General features: G+C 53.6%; 1 protein-coding gene across 1 annotated transcript; it reads right to left on the bottom strand.

Moving 5' to 3' along the window:
• Nucleotides 1-7075: 7075 nt before the first annotated feature.
• On the bottom strand, nucleotides 7076-16123 carry LOC115916153 (lipolysis-stimulated lipoprotein receptor-like). Its single transcript, XM_030969846.1, has 6 exons — nucleotides 16032-16123; nucleotides 12550-12879; nucleotides 11212-11331; nucleotides 8111-8257; nucleotides 7239-7319; nucleotides 7076-7146 (listed from the first exon to the last, which is right to left on the bottom strand). The coding sequence occupies exons 1-6, from the start codon at nucleotides 16066-16068 to the stop codon at nucleotides 7076-7078; spliced, it is 786 nt and encodes a 261-aa protein (XP_030825706.1). The 5' UTR covers nucleotides 16069-16123.
• Between the last annotated feature and the right edge of the window lie 3356 nt (nucleotides 16124-19479).

The raw sequence follows: 19479 nt of genomic DNA on the forward strand, positions 1-19479 counted from the left end.
TGGGGGTTATCAAAGTTCTGGAGGTGGGGAGAAGAATTTGGGTGGTGGGAATCAAAGTTCTGGAGGTGGCCATCAAAATTTGGGTGGGAATCAAGGTTTTGGAGGTGGTTATCAGAGTTCTGGAGGTGGCCATCAAAATTTTGGGGGTGGAAATCAAAACTTGGGGGTCGGAGAGAGGAATTTTGGGTTGGGCCACCAAAATTTGAGGTTTGGCCACCAAGATTTGGAGCTGGGCCACCAAAACGTGAAGTTCGGGAGCCAAAATTCGCCCGCGGAACCCCAAAATTCCCAGGTGGGCCCCCAAAATCTTCCCTCGGGTGGCCCAAATTCTCGGAACCCCCAAAATTCTCTCCGGGACCCCCAAAATTCTCGTTTTGGCCACCAAACTTCACCTTTGGACCCCAAAACTTCACCTTTGGACCCCAAAACTTCACCTTTGGACCCCCACAATCGTTTCGGCCACCAAACCCCCGCTTTGGACCCCCAAAACCTTCATTTTGGCCACCAAACTTCACCTTCGGACCCCAAAATTTCCCCTTCGGACCCCAAAATTTCCCCTGTAGACCCCCAAAATCCTCTGAGGGACCCCCAAAATCCTCTGAGGGACCCCCAAAATCCTCTGAGGGACCCCCAACATGCCCATTTCACCCCCCAAACTTCGCCTTCCGACCCCCAAAATCTCCGCCCCGCCCCCCCGAACCCCCCCAGGACCCTGTCGGGAGCCCCCAAAGCGGGGGCGGGGCTAGCGAGGTGGGGGGCGGGGCTGCCGCGGCTGGGGGCGGGGCTGCCGCGCTGGGGGGCGGGGCCGGTGACGCTGGAGCCCACCGAGGACGGCGTGGCCGCGGTGGCGACGCTGCTGCTGCAGCTGCCGGGGGCGCCCGGGGGTCCCCCCAGGGCCGCGCTGGGCTCGGCGCTCGTCACCCTCAGGCTGGGCGAGCTCGGCGCGGGGGAGGGGCCGCGGGGCGGCGCGGGGGGCGGGGCCAGCGCCAGGAAAGGCGGCGGAGGGGCGGGGCTAGAATTGACCTCCATGGGGATCTGAAATTGGGGAAAAAATCGGGAAAAAATTGGATTTTGGGGGAATTTTTCGCGATTTTATTTTGATTTTTTTCTGTGTTTTGGGGGGTTTTTTTTCCTCGATTTTTGGGGAAATTTTTCCTGATTTTTGGGGGATTTTTTTTCTCGATTTTTGGGGAATTTTTCCCGATTTTTGGGGGGGATTTATTGGGACTTTTTTTTTTTTTTTTTGGGGATTTTTTTCACTCTTTATTTGGATTTTTTTCCGGGATTTTTTTGGGGATTTATTTCGGGATTTTTGAGGGACTTTTTCGGGATATTTTGAGGGTTTTTTTCAAGATTTTCTGGGATTTTTTTCAAGATTTTTTTTCCGGACTTTTTTTCAGGGATTTTTTCTGGGTTTTTGGGGATTTTTTTCGAGATTTTTGTCAGGGTTTTTTGGGGATTTTGGGGGGATTTTTTGGGCAGTTCCGGCGCCCGGGGGTCCCCCCAGGGCCGCGCTGGGCTCGGCGCTCGTCACCCTCAGGCTGGGCGAGCTCGGCGCGGGGGAGGGGCCGCGGGGCGGCGCGGGGGGCGGGGCCAGCGCCAGGAAAGGGGGCGGAGGGGCGGGGCTAGAATTGACCTCCATGGGGATCTGAAATTGGGGGAAAATCGGGAAAAAATTGGATTTTGGGGGGAATTTTTCGCGATTTTATTTTGATTTTTTTCTGTGTTTTGGGGGTTTTTTTTTCCTCGATTTTTGGGGAAATTTTTCCTGATTTTTGGGGGATTTTTTTCTCGATTTTTGGGGAATTTTTCCCGATTTTTGGGGGGGATTTATTGGGATTTTTTTTTTTTTTTTTTGGGGATTTTTTTCACTCTTTATTTGGATTTTTTTCCGGGATTTTTTTGGGGATTTATTTCGGGATTTTTTGAGGGACTTTTTCGGGATATTTTGAGGGTTTTTTTCAAGATTTTCTGGGATTTTTTTCAAGATTTTTTTTCCGGACTTTTTTTCAGGGATTTTTTCTGGGTTTTTCGGGATTTTTTTCGAGACTTTTTTCAGGGTTTTTTGGGGATTTTTGGGGGGATTTTTTGGGCAGTTCCGGCGCCCGGGGGTCCCCCCAGGGCCGCGCTGGGCTCGGCGCTCGTCACCCTCAGGCTGGGCGAGCTCGGCGCGGGGGAGGGGCCGGGGGGCGGGGCAGGGGGCGGGGCCAGCGCCAGGAAAGGGGGCGGAGGGGCGGGGCTAGAATTGACCTCCATGGGGATCTGAAATTGGGGAAAAAATCGGGAAAAAATTGGATTTTGGGGGGAATTTTTCGCGATTTTATTTTGATTTTTTTCTGTGTTTTGGGGGTTTTTTTTCCTCGATTTTTGGGGAAATTTTTCCTGATTTTTGGGGGATTTTTTTTCTCGATTTTTGGGGAATTTTTCCCTATTTGTGAAGGATTTTTTGGGGGGGATTTATTGGGATTTTTTTTTTTTATTTTTGGGGATTTTTTTCACTCTTTATTTGGATTTTTTTCCGGGATTTTTTTGGGGATTTATTTCGGGATTTTTGAGGGACTTTTTCGGGATATTTTGGGGGTTTTTTTCAAGATTTTCTGGGATTTTTTTCAAGATTTTTTTTCCGGACTTTTTTTCAGGGATTTTTTCTGGGTTTTTCGGGATTTTTTTCGAGACTTTTTTCAGGGTTTTTTGGGGATTTTTGGGGGATTTTTTGGGCAGTTCCGGCGCCCGGGGGTCCCCCCAGGGCCGCGCTGGGCTCGGCGCTCGTCACCCTCAGGCTGGGCGAGCTCGGCGCGGGGGAGGGGCCGGGGGGCGGGGCGGGGGGCGGGGCCAGCGCCAGGAAAGGCGGCGGAGGGGCGGGGCTAGAATTGACCTCCATGGGGATCTGAATTGGGGAAAATCGGGAAAAAATTGGATTTTTGGGGGAATTTTTCGCGATTTTATTTTCATTTTTCCTGGGACTTTTTGGGGGTTTTTTGAGATTTTTTTTTCGCAATTTTTGGGATTTTTTTTTTAAATTTTTCGAGGATTTTTTCAGGTTTTTTTCCCTGGATTTTTTTTTTTTAAATAGAGTTTTTTTAGGATTTTGGGGATTTTTTGGGGCATTTTTGGGGAAGTTTGGGAGAAATTCGGGGAAATTTTGGCGCCGAACCCCAGAACAATCAATCAATTAAATAATCACATTTTTGTTAATTTTGGGGAGGGGTCCCTGGATTTTGGGGGGGGGTCCCGGGTCCTTCCCCTCCCCCACCCTCAATAAACGCTGCTGCCCCTCCCCCACCCTCCTGCGTCTTTTTTGGGGTGAAAAACCCCGAATTTGGGTCATTAATTAACGGGGTTAATTAGGGGAGGGGGTTTAATTAGAGGAGAGGCTCTTAATTGGTGGGGTCAATTGGGCAGGGCGTTTAATTGAGGGGTTAATTCAATTTCCCCAATATTCCCCAAAATCCCCCCCCTTCCCTCCCCGATGACGTCACAGGCGCGTTGATGACGTCACAGGCTGATCGATGACGTCACCGCTGGGAATTTCTGTAAAATCCTTTATTTGGCCCCAAATCTCAGCGTGGGGGAAGGGGAAAGGGGGAAACCCTCCCCCAATTGTTAATTAATTAATTAATTAAAAAACCAAAACAAATTTAAGGCACCAGAAAAGCCCCAAAATGAGCCCAAGAAATGAACCGGGAAGTTGAGGGAAAATTCCGGGATTTTGGGGGAAAATTCCGGGATTTTGGGGGAAATTTTGGAATTTGGGGTAAATTTGGGGGATTTTGGTGAATGTCGGGGGTCCCGGTCACACCACGAGGCTCTCGCGGCTCAAGGCGTCGTTCTGGGGGGGGAGGGGAAAAAAATTGGGGTGAGACCCCCCAAAATAAACCAAAATATCCAAAATTGACCCCAAATTATCCCGAAATTATCAAAACTGAAGTGAAATTACCCCAAAATAACCCAAATGAACCCAAAAGACCCTAAATTATCCCAAAATACCCAAATGATCCCAAAATACCCAAATTATCCCAAATCCAAGCCAGAACCCCCCCAAATTCCCCAAATTTTCCCCAAATCCCCACCCAAGACCCCCCAAAATTCCCAAAATTGCCCTCAACACCCCCAAATTCCCACAAATTCTCCCCAAATCCCTCCCAGACCCCCCAAAATTCCCCAAATTTCCCCCAAATTCCCAAAATCCCCCAAAATTCCCCCCAAAATCCCACCCAGGACCACCAAAATCCCCCCCAAATTCCCTCAAATTTCCCCAAATCCCTCCCAGATGCCCCAAAATCCACAAACCCACCCCAAAATTCCCCAAATTCCCCTGAAAACCACCCCGAATTCCCCAAAATCCCCTCCAAAATTCCCCCATAGTCCCCCAAAATCTCCCAACCCCCCCAAGATCCCCCCAAAATTCCCCAAATTTCCACAAAATTCCCAAAATTTCCCCCAAATTTTCCCCAAAATCTCCCCCAAATCCCCCAGATTTCCCCAAAACCCCCCTAAATTCCTCAAATCTCTCAAAAATCCAACCCAGGACCCCCCAAAATCCCCTCAAATTCCACCCAAAATCCACCCGAAATCCCCCAAAATTCAAAAATCATTCCCCCAAATCCCCCCCCCCAAAAATTCTCAAAATCCCCCAAACCAAAACCCCAAAAATTCCCCCCATCCAGTCCCCAAATTCCCCAAAAATTCCCCAAATTTCCCCCAAATTTCCCCAAATTCCCATCCAGGATGCCCCAAATTCCCCCCAAAAATTCCCCAACATTTTCCCCAAATTTCCCCCAAAATCCCCCAAAATTCCCCCTAAAATTCCCAAATTCCCATCCAGGACCCCCAAATCCCCCCAAAATTCCCCCAAATTCCCAAAATCCCACCCAAGACCCCCCAAATTTCCCCCAAAATTCCCTGAATTTCCCTCAAATTTCCCCCAAAATTTTCCCAAATTTCCCCCAAAATTCCCCAAATTTCCCCCAAAATTCCCCCCATATCCCCCCCAATTTCCCCCAAAATTCCCTGAATTTCCCCCAGATTTCCCCGAATTTTCCCCCAAAATTCCCCAAATTTCCCCAAATTTTCCCAAAATTCCCCCAAAATTTCCCCAAATTTTCCCCCAGATCCCCCCAAATTTCCCCCAAAATTTCCCCAAATTTTCCCAAATTTCCCCCAAAATTCCCCCAAATTTCCCCCAGATCCCCCCAAATTTCCCCCAAAATTCCCTGAATTTCCCCCAGATTTCCCTGAATTTTCCCAAATTTTCTCCCAAAATACCCCAAATTTTCCCTCCCCCCCCACCCCCCCCCCTTGCTGCCCCTCCCCCACCTTCCGCAGCCTCCGGGGGGGTCCGGGCGGGTTCCGGGCGGGTGGGGGAGGGGTCGGGGAGCGCGCGCGGGGGGAGGGGGGGGGGGGGGGGGTCAGGAGCCCCCGGGGGGCCTCCCCCCCCCCACCCCCCCCCCGGGGCCGCCCCTCCCCCGCCCCCCCCAAAATCTCGGCCGAGCGCGAGCGGGGAGGGGGGGGAGGGGTCCAGGCGGGCTCGTGCAGGGAGGTGACGTCACTGGGGGCGGGGCCTAAACGGTGGGGGAAGGGGGGAGAAAGGGGAGGGGTCAGGGTGGGGGAGGGGCCAGATCGACCCCGACCCCCCCAAAATCGCACCAAAATTGCACCAAAATCCCACCCGAGGACCCCCATCCCCCCAAAATCACCCCCAGGATCCCAAAATAATCCCATGACCCCCAAAAGAACCCCACAGTTCTGAAAATCCCCCCAAAAATTCCACCCAGGATGCCCCAGATGATCCGAGGGGCCCCCAAAATCTCCCCAAAATTCCCCCCAAAATTCCCCCCCCCAAATCCTCCTAAATTCCCCCCAGGATCCCCCAAATTTCCACCCAAAATCCCCCCAAAAAAATCCCCCAAATCCCACTTGGGACCCGCCGAATTCCCCCCCCTCCAGGACCCCCCAAAACTCCCCCCCCAAAATCCCCCCCATATCCCCCCCCAAAAATCCCCCCAAAATCCCCCCAAAATCCCCAAAATCCCCCCAAAATCCCCCCAAAATCCCCCAAAATCCCCCCCAAAATCCCCCAGCCCCTCCCCCCCTCACCTGGCGGCCACTCCCTGGCCCCGCCCCCTCCCCAGGTGTGCAGCAGCTGCTCCTCCAGGTACCGCAGGGCCCTGGGGGGGGGACCTGAGGGGGGAGACACCAGTACGGACCAGTATAGACCAGTACGGACCAGTATGGACCAGTATGGACCAGTATGGACCAGTACGGACCAGTATGGACCAGTATGGACCAGTATAAACCAGTACGGACCAGTACGGACCAGTATGGACCAGTATGGACCAGTACGGACCAGTATGGACCAGTATAGACCAGTACGGACCAGTATGGACCAGTACGGACCAGTACGGACCAGTATGGACCAGTACGGACCAGTATAGACCAGTACGGACCAGTATGGACCAGTATGGACCAGTATAAACCAGTACGGACCAGTACAGACCAGTATGGACCAGTACGGACCAGTATGGACCACCGCGGACCAGTATGGACCAGTATGGACCAGTACGGTCCAGTACGGACCAGTACGGACCAGTATGGACCAGTATGGACCAGTATGGACCAGTATGGACCAGTACGGACCAGTACGGACCAGTCCAAAACAGTTCAACCCAGTATAAACCAGTGTAGACCCACATAAATCAATAAAAACCAGTATAAACCAATATAAACCAGTATGGACCAGTATGGACCAGTATAGACACCTATAAATCAATAAAAACCGGTATAAACCAGTCTGGGCCAGTATAAACCAGTCCAGCCCAGCACAAACCAGTATAAACCAGTATGGACCAGTATGGACCAGTATAAACCAGTACAAACCAGCATAAACCCACATAAATCAATACAAACCAGTACAAACCAGTCCCTCCCAGTACAAACCAGTACAAACCAGTATAACCCAGTCCAAACCAGTCCAAACCAGTATAAACCAGTACAATCCAGTCCAAACCAGTATAAACCAGTACAATCCAGTACAAACCAGTTCCCCCAACCCCCCCAGCCCCATGACTGACAGCTGTCAATCACCCGTCTCACCTGCGCCGCTCTCGCTGTCCCTCAGCAGCGGCACCTGGGAGCTCTGGGAGCTGCCTGGGGGGGGAGGGGCCAGGTGAGACCTCACCTGGGGTCACCCGGGGTCACCCGGGGTCACCCGGGGTCACCCGAGCCCCTCCCCCACTCACCGAGGAGCTGCAGGGGCAGCGCGGGGGTGGGGGGGGGGCCGAAGGCTCCGCCCGACGTCGCCGCTTTGCCGGCCAGGTAAACTGGGGAGGAGGGGAGAGGAACGGGTGAGAGGGGAACAACCGCCCAGGTGTGCCCGGGTGTGCCCAGGTGTGCCCAGGTGTGCCCAGGTGTGCCCGGGTGTGCCAAACCCACCCCCAGGTGCCCCCAGGTGTGCCCAGAATCCCCCAGGTACACCCCAGGTGTGCCCGGGTGTGCCCAGGTGTGCCCAGGTGTGCCAAACCCACCCCCAGGTGTGCCCAGATGCCCCCAGGTGCACCCCAGGTGTGCCCAGGTGTATCTCAGGTGCCCCCAGGTGTGCCCGGGTGTGCCCGGGTGTGCCCAGGTGTGCTTTGGCTGTGCCCAGGTGTGTCTCAGGTGCCCCCAGGTGCCCCCAGGTGTGCCCAGGTGTATCCCAGGTGTGTCCCAGGTGTATCCCAGGTGCCCCCAGGTGTGCCCAGGTGCCCCCAGGTGTATTTGGGCTGTGCCCAGGTGTGCCCAGGTGTATCTTGGCTGTGCCCAGGTGTGCCCAGGTGTGCCCAGGTGTGCCCAGGTGTATCCCCAGGTGTGCCCAGGTGTATCTCAGGTGTGTCCCAGGTGTATCCCAGGTGTATCCCAGGTGTGCCCAGGTGTATCCCAGGTGTATCCCAGGTGTGCCCAGGTGTGCCCAGGTGTATCTCAGGTGTGCCCAGGTGTATTTTGGCTGTGCCCAGGTGCCCCCAGGTGTATTTTGGCTGTGCCCAGGTGTGCCCAGGTGCCCCCAGGTGTATCCCAGGTGTGCCCAGGTGTATTTTGGCTGTGCCCAGGTGCCCCCAGGTGCCCCCAGGTGACTCACGGGCCTCGGGGCAGCAGCAGCTCTGGGGGCAGCAGGGGCAGCGCAGGTAACAGCAGCAGGTGTGGGGGCAGCACTGGCACCAGCACAGCCCCGCCCCCAGCGCCAGCAGCCCCGCCCCCAGCAACACCAGCACCACGAACAGCCAGTCTGCAACGGGAGCATTTGCATAAATTAGCATACATTTGCATAAGCCATCATAAATGGTCATAGGACAGCCCAAAATGTCCCAAAGTTATCCCAAAATATCCCAAAATATCCCAAATTATCCCAGCCCCGCCCCACGAACAACCAGTCTGGAAGGGGAGACTTGCATAAATTAGCATACATTAGCATAAATAAGCGTGAATTATCATGGAACACCCTGAAATATCCCAAAATGTCCCAAAGATATCCCAAAATATCCCAAAGTTATCCCAGCCCCGCCCCACGAACAGCCAGCCTGGAAGGGGAGACTTGCATAAATTAGCATACATTACAATAAGTTAGTGTTCATTAGCATAAATTGTCAGTAAACGTCCCAAAATATCCCAAACTTATCCCAAAGTTATCCCAGCCCCGCCCCCAGCACCACAAACAGCCAGTCTGGAAAGGGTTAAAATGTCCCAAATTAGCATAAATTAGCATGAGTTATTCCCCAAATGTCCCTGAAATTGCCCCTAAAATATCCCAAAACATCCCCCAAAAATTATCCCAAATTTATCCCAAAAGTTATCCCAAATTTATCCCAAAATATCCCAAAAAAATGATCCCAAACGTATCCTGAATTTCTACCTAAATTAGCATAAATTAGCATAAGTTAGGAGAATTATCCCAAAGTTATCCCAGGCCCGCCCCCAGCATCACAAGCAGCCTGTCTGGAGAGGATGGATTAGCATAAATTAGCATAAATTACCCCCAAAATCCCAGCCCTGCCACCTGTGGCACAAGCAGCCAGTTGGTAAAAGGTTAAAATGCCATGATTAGCATAAATTAGCATAAATTGTCCCCCAAATGCACCTGAAATTACCCCTAAAATATCCCCCAAACACCCTCCAAATTTATCCCAAAATATCCAAAAAGTATCCCAAAAACGTCCCCAAATTATCCCCAAAAGCATCCCAAACATATCCCAAATTTACCCCAAAATATCCCAAAAATATCCCCCCCAAATTGTCCCGAAAACATCCCAAAAATGCCCCCAAAATATTCCACATTTACCCCAAATTTACCCCAAATTTACCGCCCAAAAAATCCAAAATTCATCCCAAAATATCCCAACACCACCTGGCCCAAGATGCCCCCAGGCGCCCCCAGGTGTCCCCAGGTGTGCCCAGGTGTGCCCCAGGTGTGTCTCAGGTGTGCCCCAGGTGTGCCCAGGTGTGCCCCAGGTGTGTTTCTATCACTCTCAGGTGCCCCCAGTGTGCCCAGGTGTGCCCAGGTGCATCTCAGGTGTGCCCAGGTGTGTCTCAGGTGTGCCCAGGTGTGTCTCAGGTGTGCCCCAGGTGTATTTTAGGTGCCCCCAGGTGTGCCCAGGTGTGGTTTTGGGTGTGCCCAGGTGTAGCTCAGGTGCACCCAGGTGCCCCCAGGTGTGCCCAGGTGTGCCCCCAGGTGTACCTCGGGTGTGCCCAGGTGTGTTTCTATCCCTCTCAGGTGCCCCCAGTGTGCCCAGGTGCCCCCAGGTGTATCTCAGGTGCCCCCAGGTGCCCCCAGGTGTATCCCAGGTGCCCCCAGGTGTGCCCAGGTGTGCCCAGGTGCCCCCAGGTGTGCCCAGGTGTACCTCAGGTGCCCCCAGGTGTATCTCAGGTGCCCCCAGGTGTGCCCAGGTGCCCCCAGGTGCCCCCAGGTGTGCCCAGGTGCCCCAGGTGTCCCCAGGTGCCCCCAGGTGCCCCCAGGCGTGCCCAGGTGTATCTCAGGTGTGCCCAGGTGTGCCCAGGTGTGCCGCAGGTGCCCCCAGGTGTATCTCAGGTCCCCCAGGTGTGCCCAGGTGCCCCCAGGTGCCCCCAGGTGTGCCCAGGTGTATCCCAGGTGTGCCCCAGGTGTATCCCAGGTGTACCCAGGTGTGCCCAGGTGCCCCCAGGTGTATCCCAGGTGCCCCCAGGTGCCCCCAGGTGTGCCCGGTGTATCCCAGGTGTGCCCAGGGGACCCAGGTGTGCCCAGGGGCCCGCAACCAGTGACCCCCAAACCCCAAACCAGTATAAACCAGTACAAACCAGTGACCCCCAAACCCCAAACCAGTGACCCCAAACCAGTACAAACCAGTGACCCCAAACCAGTATAAACCAGTAACTCCCAAATTCACCTTTGACCCTTTCCCAGTTCCCTCCCAGTATAAACCAGTAACCCCCAAACCAGTACAAACCAGTACAAACCAGTGACCCCCAAATCCCAAACCAGTATAAACCAGTAACCCGCAAACCAGTATAAACCAGTATAAACCAGTATAAACCAGTAACCCCAACCCCCAAACCGGGATAAACCAGGAATGCCCGAACCAGTCCCTCCCAGTACAAACCAGTAACCCCAAACTCCCCTTTAACCCTTTCCCAGTCCCTCCCAGTCCCTCCCAGTATAAACCAGTCCATTCCCAATTCCCTCCCAGTATAAACCAGTATAACCCAGTCCCTCCCAGTTCAATCCCAGTCCCTCCCAGTACAAACCAGTAACCCCAAATCCCCTCCCAGTCCCTCCCAGTACAAACCAGTGACCCCAAATCCCCTCCCAGTTCAATCCCAGTCCCTCCCAGTACAAACCAGTAACCCCAAATCCCCTCCCAGTCTCTCCGAGTTCAATCCCAGTATAAACCAGTAACCCCCAATCCAATCCCAGTCCCTCCCAGTACAAACCAGTGACCCTCAATCCCCTCCCAGTTCCCTCCCAGTATAAATCAGTTCCCTCCCAGTTCAATCCCAGTCCCTCCCAGTATAAACCAGTAACCCCAAATCCCATCCCAGTTCAATCCCAGTACAAACCAGTAACCCCCAATCCCCTCCCAGTCTCTCCGAGTTCAATCCCAGTATAAACCAGTAACCCCCAATCCAATCCCAGTCCATCCCAGTACAAACCAGTAACCCCCAATCCCCTCCCAGTCCCTCCCAGTCCCTCCCAGTGCCTCCCAGTCTCACCCAGCACCACCAGCTCGGCCACGGCCTCGTTGTTGCCCTGCAGGTCGCTGGTCGAGGTCACCGTGCACAGGTAGAGGCCGCTGTCGCCCCAGGCTGCGGGGCCCAGGCTCAGCTCCGCACCTGCCAGGTGACAGGGGACAGGTGTGTGCCCAGCTGTGCCCAGCTGTGCCCAGGTGTGTTATAACTGCCCTCAGGTGTGTCCCAGGTGTGCCCAGGTGTGTTATAACTGCCCCCAGGTGTGTCCCAGGTGTGCCCAGGTGTGCCCAGGTGTGTCCCAGGTGTGTCCCAGGTACCCCCAGGTGTGCCCAGCTGTGCTCAGGTGTGTTATAACTGCCCCCAGGTGTGCCCAGGTGTGTTATAACTGCCCCCAGGTGTGTCCCAGGTGTGCCCAGGTGTGCCCAGGTGTGTTATAACTGCCCCAGGTGTGCCCAGGTGTGCCCAGGTGTGTCCCCGCCCCTCCAGGTGTGCCCAGGCGTGCCTCAGGTACCCCCAGGTGTGCCCAGTTGTGTTATAACTGCCCCCAGGTGCGTCCCAGGTGAGACCAGGTGTGCCAAGGTGTGCCCCCAGGTGTGCCCAGGTGTGTTATAACTGCCCCCAGGTGTGTCCCAGGTGTGTCCCAGGTACCCCCAGGTGTGCCCCAGGTGTGTTATAACTGCCCTCAGGTGTGCCCAGGTGTGCCCCAGGTGTGCCCAGGTGTGCCCCAGGTGTGCCCAGGTGTGCCATAACTGCCCCCAGGTGTGCCCAGGTGTGCCCAGGTGTGCCCCAGGTGTGCCCCAGGTGTGTCCCAGGTACCCCCAGGTGTGCCCAGGTGTGCCCCCCCTCCAGGTGTACCCAGGTGTGATATAACTGTTAACAGGTGTGTCCAGGTGTACCCCCAGGTGAGCCCCCAGTTGTGCCCAGGTGTGCCCAGGTGTGCCCAGGTGTGCCCAAACCCCCAAATTTCCATCGATTTTCCCCCAATTTTTCCATTTTCCCCATTTTTGTGCCCCAGGTGTGTCCCAGGTGTGCCCAGGTGTGTCCCAGGTGTGCCCCAGGTGTGCCCAGGTGTGCCACCGCCCCCAGGTGTGTCCCAGGTGTGCCCAGGTGTACCCAGGTGTTATAACAGGTGTGTCCCAGGTGTGCCCCCCAGGTGTGCCCAGGTGTGTTATGACTGCCCCCAGCTGTGCCCAGGTGTGCCCAGGTGTGTTATAACTGCCCCCAGGTGTGTCCCAGGTGAGCCCAGGTGTGCCCCAGGTGTGCCCAAACCCCCAAATTTCCATCGATTTTCCCCAATTTTCTCCATTTTCCCCATTTTTGTGCCCCCCAGGTGTGCCCAGGTGTGCCCAGGTGTGCGCTCACCTCCGCGGATGGTGACGGCCCTGCCCAGGTAGAAGTCGCCCAGGGTCACCTGCTCGCCCTGCTTGGTGGCCACGCTGCGCACGGTGCGGGCGGAGTCGGGACACGCCCCCGCGGCCTCGCCAGGTGAGTCCCAGGTGGCGCCGGCGCCGCCAGGTGAGGCCGCCCAGGTGTCCGGGCAGAAGGATTTGTACTTCCAGGTGACGATGGGGGCGGGGCCGCCGGGTGAGCTCACCTGGAACTGGCAGCGCAGCAGCACCGGCTGGAAGAGCAGAGCCACGGTGCGGGGCTTAGGTACGGACACCTGCAGGGAGCGCACCTGGAGGGGCACACCTGGACAGGTGAGACAAAGGGATAGAGACAATCAGACAGTGACACCTGGAGGGGCACACCTGGGACAGGTGAGACAGGAGAAACAGGGTTACACGGTGACACCTGCAGGGAGCGCACCTGGAGGGGCACACCTGGGACAGGTGAGACAAAGGGACAGTCAGTGACACCTGGGACAGGTGAGACAAAGGGACAGAGACAATCAGATTGTGACACCTGGAGGGGCACACCTGGGACAGGTGAGACAAAGGGATAGAGACAATCAGACAGTGACACCTGGAGGGAGCACACCTGGGACAGGTGAGACAAAGGGACAGAGACAATCAGACAGTGACACCTGGAGGGGCACACCAGGTGAGACAAAGGGACAGAGACAGTCAGACAGTGACACCTGCAGGGAGCGCACCTGGAGGGGCACACCTGGGACAGGGGAGACAAAGGGACAGTCAGTGACACCTGGGACAGGTGAGACAAAGGGATAGAGACAATCAGACAGTGACACCTGCAGGGAGCACACCTGGGACAGGTGAGACAGGAGAGACAAGGTTACAGAGTACACCTGCAGATTGTGACACCTGGAGGGGCACACCTGGGACAGGTGAGACAAGGACAGTCAGTGACACCTGGGACAGGTGAGACAAAGGGACAGAGACAGTCAGACAGTGACACCTGCAGGGAGCACACCTGGGACAGGTGAGACAGGAGAAACAGGGTTACACGGTGACACCTGCAGGGAGCGCACCTGGAGGGGAACACCTGGGACAGGTGAGACAAAGGGACAGAGACAGTCAGACAGTGACACCTGCAGGGAGCACACCTGCACAGGTGAGGCAGGAGAGACAGTGAGTGACACCTGCACAGGTGAGACAAGGGACAGAGACAGGGTTACACGGTGACACCTGCAGGGAGCGCACCTGGAGGGGCACACCTGGGACAGGGGAGACAAAGGGATAGAGACAATCAGACAGTGACACCTGGAGGGAGCGCACCTGGAGGGGCACACCTGGGACAGGTGAGACAAAGGGACAGTCAGTGACACCTGGGACAGGTGAGACAAAGGGACAGAGACAGTCAGACAGTGACACCTGTAGGGGCACACCTGGGCAGGTGAGACAGGAGAGACAGGGTTACACGGTGACACCTGCAGGGAGATGAACACCTGGGACAGGTGAGACAAGGGACGTCACACCTGGGACAGGTGAGACAAAGGGACAGAGACAGTCAGACAGTGACACCTGGAGGGGCACACCTGGGCAGGTGAGACAGGAGAAACAGGGTTACACGGTGACACCTGCAGGGAGCGCACCTGCACAGGTGAGGCAGGAGAGACAGTGAGTGACACCTGCACAGGTGAGACAAGGGACAGAGACAGGGTTACACGGTGACACCTGCAGGGAGCACACCTGGAGGGGCACACCTGGAGGGGGCACACCTGGGACAGGTGAGACAAGGAACAGTCAGTGACACCTGGGACAGGTGAGACATAGGGTTGTCACCGGACAGGTGAGACACAGGGTACGTGACACCTGGACAGGTGAGACAGGTGTCACCCATACAGGTGAGACAAAGGACAATCAGACAGTGTCACCCATACAGGTGAGACAGGAGTCAGTGTCACCCATACAGGTGAGACAGGTGTGACACACATACAGGTGACACAAGGGACACTCAGACAGTGACACCTGGGACAGGTGAGACAGGTGTCAGTGTCACCCCCACAGGTGAGACAGGTGTGACACACATACACGTGACACAGGTGTGACACACACACAGGTGAGACAAAGGACAGTCCACAGGTGTACAGGTGTCAGCCCCCCACAGGTGAGCACAGGTGGATGTGACACCCCCAGGTGACACAGGTGTGACATCCCACAGGTGACACAGGTGTCGGTGTCACCCCCCAGGTGACACAGGTGTCAGTGTCACCCCCCAGGTGACACAGGTGTGACAACCATACAGGTGACACAGGTGTGTCACCCCCACAGGTGACACAGGTGTCAGTGTCACCCCCCAGGTGACACAGGTGTGACACCCCCCAGGTGACACAGGTGTTGGTGTCACCCCCCAGGTGACACAGGTGTGACACCCCCACAGGTGACACAGGTGTGACACCCCCAGGTGACACAGGTGTGACACCCCCAGGTGACACAGGTGTGACACACACACAGGTGACACAGGTGTCGGTGTCACCCCCCAGGTGACACAGGTGTCAGTGTCACCCCCAGGTGACACAGGTGTGACACACACAGGTGACACAGGTGTGACACCCCACAGGTGACACAGGTGTGACACCCCACAGGTGACACAGGTGTGACACCCCCAGGTGACACAGGTGTTGGTGTCACCCCCCAGGTGACACAGGTGTGACACCCCCACACAGGTGACACAGGTGTGGGTGTCACCCCCACAGGTGACACAGGTGTCGGTGTCACCCCCCCCAGGTGACGCGAGGGCCGGCGCCCGCCGGTGCCACCTGCGCCAGGTGTGGCGCCGCAGCGTCACCTGTGCCCACCTGGGCCCATCCCCCACCGGCCTCAAGACGCTCCCCCCGCCCCTTAATTACCCCTAATTACCCCCCCACCCCTGATTAACCCTCTAATTAACCCCACCCCTCTTAATTACCCCCCCACCTCTTAATTGCCCCTCTAATTAACCCTCAGCCCCTTAATTACCCCAGACCCTCTGTTAATTACCCCGGACCCCCTTAATTGCCCTCTTAATTAACCCCCTAATTACCCCAGACCCCATTAATTTACCCCTTAATTAACTCCCAGCCCCTTAATTACCCCAGACCCCCTTAATTACCCCTTTAATTACCCCAGACCCCCTTAATTACCCCCATTAACCCCACCCCAGCCCCCGCCATTGGGGTTAATTAGCTTTTTTTTCCCCTTCCCTTACCCCCCCCTAATTACCCCCAGCCCCTCAATAAGCCCCTGTCCCGCCAATTGGGGTTAATTAGCATGTTAATTACCCCGGATCCCCCCTTAATTACCCCGGAAACCCTTAATTACCCCCCCTAATTATCCCCCATCCCCTTAATTACCCCGGCCGCCGTTAATTAAGCCCCCCTAATTAGCGCCCCAGCCCCTCAGTGAGCCCCCGTCCCGCTAATTGGGGTTAATTAGCGCGTTAATTAATCGCCCCTCGCCCACCGAGCAGCGCCAGCAGCGCGCCCAGCGCCGCCGCCATCTTGGATCGGCCAGGTGTGGGCGGGGCCGCCGGGGGCGGGGCCGGCGCACCTGGGCACGCCTACTTCCGGCTGGGGCCACGCCCATTGCCTTATACGGATATGGGCGGGAATTGGGGGAAAAATGGCAAAAAAAAAGGGGAAAATCGGGGAAATTTCGGGGAAAATTGAGAAAAAAATGGGAAAAATTGGGGAAACTTCGGGGAAAATTAGGGAAAATTAGGGAAAATTTAGAATAAATTGGGAAAATTGGGGAAAAATTGGGGGAAAATTGGGGAGAAATTGGGAAAAACGGGGTAAATTGAGGAAAAATGGGGGGGAAATGGGGAATATTTGGGGGAAAAATTGAGGGAGAAATTTGGGAAAAATTGGGGGGAAATTGGGGAAAATTTTGAGGGAAATTGGGAGAAAATTGGGGGAAAATTTGGGGGAAATTGGGAGAAAATTGGGGGAAAATTGGGGAATATTTGGGGGGGATTGAGGGAAAATTGGAGAAAAATTTGGGAATAAATGAGGGAAAATGGGGAACATTGGGAAAAATTGTGGAAGAGGAGGAAAAAGGGGGAAATGGGGAAAACTGGGGAAAATTTGGGGAAAATTGGGAAAAACTGGGGGAAAATGGGGGGAAGGGAGAAAAATGAGGAGAAACTGGGGAAAATCAGGGAAAGCAGAATAGAAATTGGGGGAAAAGGGGGGAAACTGGGAAAAAGATTGGGAACAAATGTGGGAAAATCGGGGAAAATGAAATAGAAATTGGGAGGGAATGGGGGAATTTGGAAATGGAAAAAAATGGGGAGAAAATTGAGAAAAAATGGGAAAAAATGAGGAAAAATGGGGGAAAATTGGGGGAAAATGGGAAAAAATGAGGAAAAAATGGGAGAAATGAGGAAAAAATGGAGGAAATTTGAGGAAAAATGGGAAAAAATGAGGAAAAATGGGGGGAAAAATGAGGAAAAAATTGGGGGGGAAATTGAGGGAAAATGGGAAAAAATGAGGAAAAATTGGGGGGAAAATTGAGGAAAAATGGGGAAAATGAGGAAAAATGGGGGGAAATTTGAGGAAAAATGGGAAAAAAATGAGGAAAAATTGGGGGGAAAAATGAGGAAAAAATTGGGGGGAAATTTGAGGAAAATGGGAAAAAATGAGGAAAAAATGGGAGAAAATTGAGGAAAATGGGAAAAAATGAGGAAAAATGGGAAAAAATGAGGAAAAATGGGAAAAAATTAGGAAAAATGGGAAAAAATGAGGAAAAAAAAATGAGGAAAAAATGGGAGAAAATTGAGGAAAATGGGAAAAAATGAGGAAAAATGGGAAAAAATTAGGAAAAATGGGAAAAAATGAGGAAAAATGGGAAAAATGAGGAAAAATGGGAAAAAATGGAAAATGGGAAAAAATGAGGAAAAATGGGAAAAAATGAGGAAAAAATGGGAAAAAATTGAGGAAAATGGGAAAAAATTAGGAAAAATGGGAAAAAATGAGGAAAAATGGGAAAAAAATGAGGAAAAAATGGGGGGGCAATTGCGGAAAAATTGGGAAACTTAGATAAAAAGGGGGAAATGGGTGAAAAAGGGGAAAAAGCCAGGAAAAAAAGGGTAAAAAAGGGAAAAAGGAGGAGAAAATCGATGTCACGGGGGGGGGGATGGGCGGGTCCGGCCCCTCCCCCTCCCCCCATTTATTGGCGGGGCCTCCGCCCCTCCCCCACTCTGGGCCCCGAATTTGGGCCCCCCCGGAGCTTCGGGACCCCCCCGGGATTTGGGGAGGTGAGCGGGGACCCCTCCCCTCCCCCACCCCCAAATTTGGGGTCGGGACCCCACCCAGGGTGGGCGGTGACGTCATCGGGTTGGGACCCCCTCCCCACTTCGGGACCCCCCCCCCAAAAAACCTCGCCCAAAAATTCGCGATTTTCCCCCCAAAAAAACTCTTTAAAAACCCCAAAAAATCCCTTTAAAAATTCCTTTAAAAATTCCTTAAAACCCCAAAAAACTCCTTAAAATTCCCCAAAATTCGGGGATTTCCCCCAAAACTCCCCTCGGGACCCCAAAAAACTCCTTAAAAACTCCTAAAAATTCCTTAAAACCCCAAAAAACTCCTTAAAATTCCCCAAAATTCCGGGATTTCCCCCAAAACCCCCTCGGGACCCCCCGAAATTCCCAGGACACCCAAAATTTCCCGGAAGCCCCAAAAATTCCCGAATTCCCCTCCCCCAAAAAACCTCCCGGAACCCCAAAAATCTCCTTAAAAACTCCTAAAAATTCCTTAAAATCCCAAAAAACTCCTCAAAATTCCCCAAAATTACGAGATTTTCCCCCGGAACCTCCCTTGGGACCCCCCCCCATAATTCCGGGGACCCCAAAATTTCCCGGAACCCCCCCAAATTTCCTGGATTTTCCTCAAAAAACTCCTTTTAAAACCCCAAAAAACTCCTTAAAAACGCCCCAAAAATTCTCCTTAAACACCCCAAAAATCCCCAAAAATTCTCCTTTAAAACCCCCCAAAAAATTCTCCTTTAAAACCAAAAAAATCCCCAAAAATCTCCTTAAACCCCCCCAAAAAATTCTCCTTAAAAACCCCAAAAATCCCCAAAATCTCCTTAAACCCCCCAAAAAAATTCTCCTTAAAAACCCCAAAAAATCCCCAAAATCTCCTTTAAAACCCCCCAAAATTCTCATTAAAAACCCCAAAAAATCCCCAAAAATCTCCTTTAAACCCCCCCAAAAATTCTCCTTTAAACCCCCCCAAAAATTCTCCTTAAAAACCCCCAAAAATCCCCAAAAATTCTCCTTAAAAACCCCAAAAAATCCCCAAAATCTCCTTAAAACCCCCCAAAAAATTGTCCTTAAAAACCCCAAAAAATCCCCAAAAATCCCCAAAAATTCTCCTTAAAACCCCCAAATTTCGAGGGTTTCCCCCCAAATTTCGGGGATTCCCCCCCAACCCCCCTCGGGCCCCCCCACTCCCCGCCCCCCCTCCCTGCGCCGCCCCTCCCCCCCCCGGGGGTGTCACACTGGGTCCCTTTGTCCCTTTCTTGTCATTTTTTTTGTCATTTTTTTGTCATTTTTTTGTCTTTTTTTTGTCTTTTTTTTTGTCATTTTTTTTGTCATTTTTTTGTCATTTTTTTGTCTTTTTTTTTGTCATTTTTTTGTCATTTTTTGGTCGTTTTTTGTCGTTTTTTATCATTTTTTGCCGTTTTTTGCCGTTTTTTGCCCCATTTTTTCGTCGCTTTTTTTTTTTTTGGTGGGGGGGCGGGGGCGGGGCGCGGGCGGGGTGGCGCGGGGGAATTCGCGCGTGGGCCGCGGGGGCGGGGGGGGCATGGGGAGGGGACCCCGTGCCCGGCACCGCCTGGGACCGGCGGGGACAATGGGGACAATGGGGGACAGTGACACCGGGGGGGGGGGGGACTGGGAGGGACTGGG

This window comes from Camarhynchus parvulus, unplaced genomic scaffold (assembly GCF_901933205.1).
Source record: "Camarhynchus parvulus unplaced genomic scaffold, STF_HiC, whole genome shotgun sequence".
Classification (NCBI taxonomy): domain Eukaryota; kingdom Metazoa; phylum Chordata; class Aves; order Passeriformes; family Thraupidae; genus Camarhynchus; species Camarhynchus parvulus.